The 3,144-nt window shown below is 47.4% G+C and overlaps 1 protein-coding gene across 1 annotated transcript in view; it reads right to left on the reverse strand.

Moving 5' to 3' along the window:
• Positions 1 to 217: 217 nt before the first annotated feature.
• The window catches only part of shtn3 (shootin 3), a gene marked incomplete at its 5' end in the record, with an annotated part of 25,636 nt that continues 22,709 nt past the window's right edge, over positions 218 to 3,144 (reverse strand). The window contains 6 exon segments of the mRNA XM_014030136.1: positions 218 to 669; positions 744 to 1,008; positions 1,476 to 1,611; positions 1,818 to 1,877; positions 2,081 to 2,095; positions 2,444 to 2,547. Of these exon segments, the coding sequence (XP_013885590.1) occupies positions 561 to 669; positions 744 to 1,008; positions 1,476 to 1,611; positions 1,818 to 1,877; positions 2,081 to 2,095; positions 2,444 to 2,547 (689 nt within the window).

The following is a 3,144-nucleotide window of genomic DNA, read 5'->3' on the forward strand; positions in this document are numbered from 1 at the left end:
CTTTAACATTTAAGGTTAAACTTTAACATTTAGATTTAATGTTTAAATATATTTTTAGCATTTAAATTTAACATTTAGTAAAATATTAGCTGAATGTAAGAAAAGTGAGCCAAATAATGAAAAATATGAAATTTCTAACATTTCTTTTTACACCTAGCACTCCATATTTTTACTTGTTTTCTTAAAGGACTCCGGTTCTGTTGGGTTTATGTTTTAGTTTTTTTTTTCAGAATCTTTTTGATGGTTTGCAGGTTTTTGTGTGGAAAATCTGGAGCTGATTTGAGATTCTGCATCTAAAACTTTCAGAACCTTTTCCCTTATTGATTGTTTGTTTGTTTGTTTGTTTGTTTGTTTGTTTGTTTGTTTTGTTCTGAACTCAGACAGATTTCCGACCCGGTTCACTTGTTTCTGCTGCAGGTTAGTTTGCATGAAAAGAAGAAAACAAACATTAGTTTGGTTTTGATCCGAGCAGAAAAGGCAAACGTGTTTCAGGGTTCTGATCCGATCAGTTCCTGGTCGTTTAAAAACACGTCAGGTTCTGATCGGTGAAACTCGGGCTCTCAGCACTCGGCGCTGCTGGTAACGGACTCGCTGCAGACGGTCTGTGGGTCCTCGCCGGTCTCTGTGTGCTCCACTCCGTTTGACTCGATGCGGTCCTCTGACCCGATGCTGCAGAACAGAACCAGAACCATCAGTTCGGACTCTGCTGCTCCAGGTGATATTTTGCTGACAGACACGCCCACCTGCTGAAGCAGCCGTTGCTGCYGAGACCCTCGGCTGATTCCTTGTCCGGCAGAGAGCTGCAGGACCTCCTGTCCTGGTCCCAGCTCTTCCTCTGGACCACCATGGGCCCCGGTCCCGAGCCCCGCCTCTCCGGACCGAGCCTGGGCCCAGCCGGGTCCACGGAGACACCGGGTCCCTCTGAGTCTTTGCTGGAGTCGCTGCTGGCTCGTCTCCCGTCGATGCTGTCYGAGGACGATACGTGGCTCATCTGTCCATCCCGCTCATCTGGAGACAAAAAGACACGAGACCGGTTCTGAAAYGTCCCGTTTACGAGCTGCAGGAGAGGACACCAAGACCGGGACAATGTCCTCTCAGACACACAGAGGAGGTTGGACCCAGCAGCAGTGTCGACTCTGTGGAGCCACGCCCACTGCTGGACTCGGTCCAGTCGTGAAGCGTGAAGCGGTTCTGACCCGAGGAGGGAGGACCGCTCTGACCTCTGCAGCGCTGGGACACATGTTGGGATCGACTGACACGCTGCAGTCAGGACCTCCTGTGGTTCCTGAGCTGCAGACACGTGGACCCGTCCAAACTCTGGGTTTATTCTGAACATCTGTTTGCTTCTTTTTTACTCCACAGAACAGGATTCATGATTCATGATTCATGATTCATGATTCATGATTCATGCTGCGGTGTTAAACTAGAGGAAACAGGAGTCAGAATGTCTTTAAGCCGGAGCGATGAGCTCGTACCTCCTGAGCCCTTCTCTCCAGCCTTGTTGCGTCGGCGCCTCAGGATCAACTCCAGCTCGCTGTCCTTCTTCACCGCCGCGGGCGCCGGCGGCCCCGAGTCCTGGGAGCCTCGGCTGGGGCTCCTCTTCACCGTCTCCTGAAGAAGAAGACAGGAAGTTTACAAATCTTGATGGATCAGAGACTTTTATTCCAAGTCTGAAGATTTTAGCTTCACGACTGAAACTGAGAGGAAAGCAGCCGAAGAATAGCTGCTGAGAGAGAGAGCTGAAGCAGGTGGATGAAGAGTTTTGCACAGTGCTGTGGACCRTAACACACCCTAAAGCAGATTAAAGCCCGTTTTACCAGGATGCCTTTCAGCTCGTCCATGGCGCTCTCCTGCTGTTTGTCCTCACAGGGCGGGGGCTGCGGGACACAAAGACACAAATCAGGACTTTGATGATCAGTAAACGAGCTAAAGACTTTCAGCTGATTCAGAAATCTGCAGTTTTATTTGATGAGAAGAAGAATCAGACAGCAGGCAGTCATTTGAACTGATTAACACCCGGGTGGAGGGTCAGACGGCCCRGAGGGGGGCGGGGTGAGGGGTAAAATATCAATAAACTCACTTTTACTGCAGCTCTCTGCAGCACAAACAGGAGACAGAGAAAAGAGAAAACAATTTGTTTAAAAACAATGAGAAMAATTACAATAATCACACGTAAAGACCATTATTCACACAATAAACAACAACAAAAAAAATACCATCATTTTTATTTCTGATGTGTCTCTAACTGATGAGAACGGTCCAATATTTGTCCTCAAACCAGTTGTCTCATCCAAGGTTTACGTCCAGCACGTCTTTCGTGTTTAAAATTCTCACTTATTTTTACTCCAATAATTATATCCAGCAGAAATGTTTTAATAAATAATAATAATAATAAAAAGAATTAAATATTAACAGATGAATGAAGGACAGTTGATGTCCTCACCTTTGTGTCCTGACTTTTGACGGGACGCAGGACGACGCCGAGTTTGATCCGCTCCATCATCTCGTTCACCGCCTTCACCTTCACCTCGTCCACGCCTTCGGCTGCTGTGGGGTCAGAGACAGAGACACGAGGACACAAAGTCATTAGGACATGAGGTCATGAGGACAGGGGTTATAAGGCCATTAGGGTTATTGTGGTGGAGTGATTAGGAGAGTCGTCCTGTAACCGGAGGGCTGCCGGTTCAATCCCCATTCTAGCCATTTCAGTCACTGTGACCTTGGGAAAGACACTTCACCTGCCTTTCCTACTGATGGTGGTCTGGGGGGTCTGGTCGCACCACCTCTGTCAGTGTGCCCCATGGCAGCTGTGGCTACAATGTAGTTTACCACCATCAGTGTGAGGATGTGTGTGTGTGAAGTCTTAAGTTCTTTGGGGTCTAAGTGGGCTTGAAAAAGTACTATATACTGTATGTTCAGACTACTTACCGTGAGGATACAAGGTCCTGAGGCCATATGGTCATGAGGAAATGAAGTAAAACTGTTATGATGTCATGAGGGTACAAGGCTATGAAGTCATGAGGGCACAAGGTTATGAAGTCATGAGGGCACAAGGTTATGATGTCATGAGGGAACAAGGTTATGATGTAATGAGGGCACAAGGTTGTGATGTCATGAGGGCACAAGGTTATGACGTCATGAGGG

Source organism: Austrofundulus limnaeus, unplaced genomic scaffold (assembly GCF_001266775.1).
Source record: "Austrofundulus limnaeus strain Quisiro unplaced genomic scaffold, Austrofundulus_limnaeus-1.0 Scaffold1004, whole genome shotgun sequence".
NCBI classification, from domain to species: Eukaryota; Metazoa; Chordata; class Actinopteri; order Cyprinodontiformes; family Rivulidae; genus Austrofundulus; species Austrofundulus limnaeus.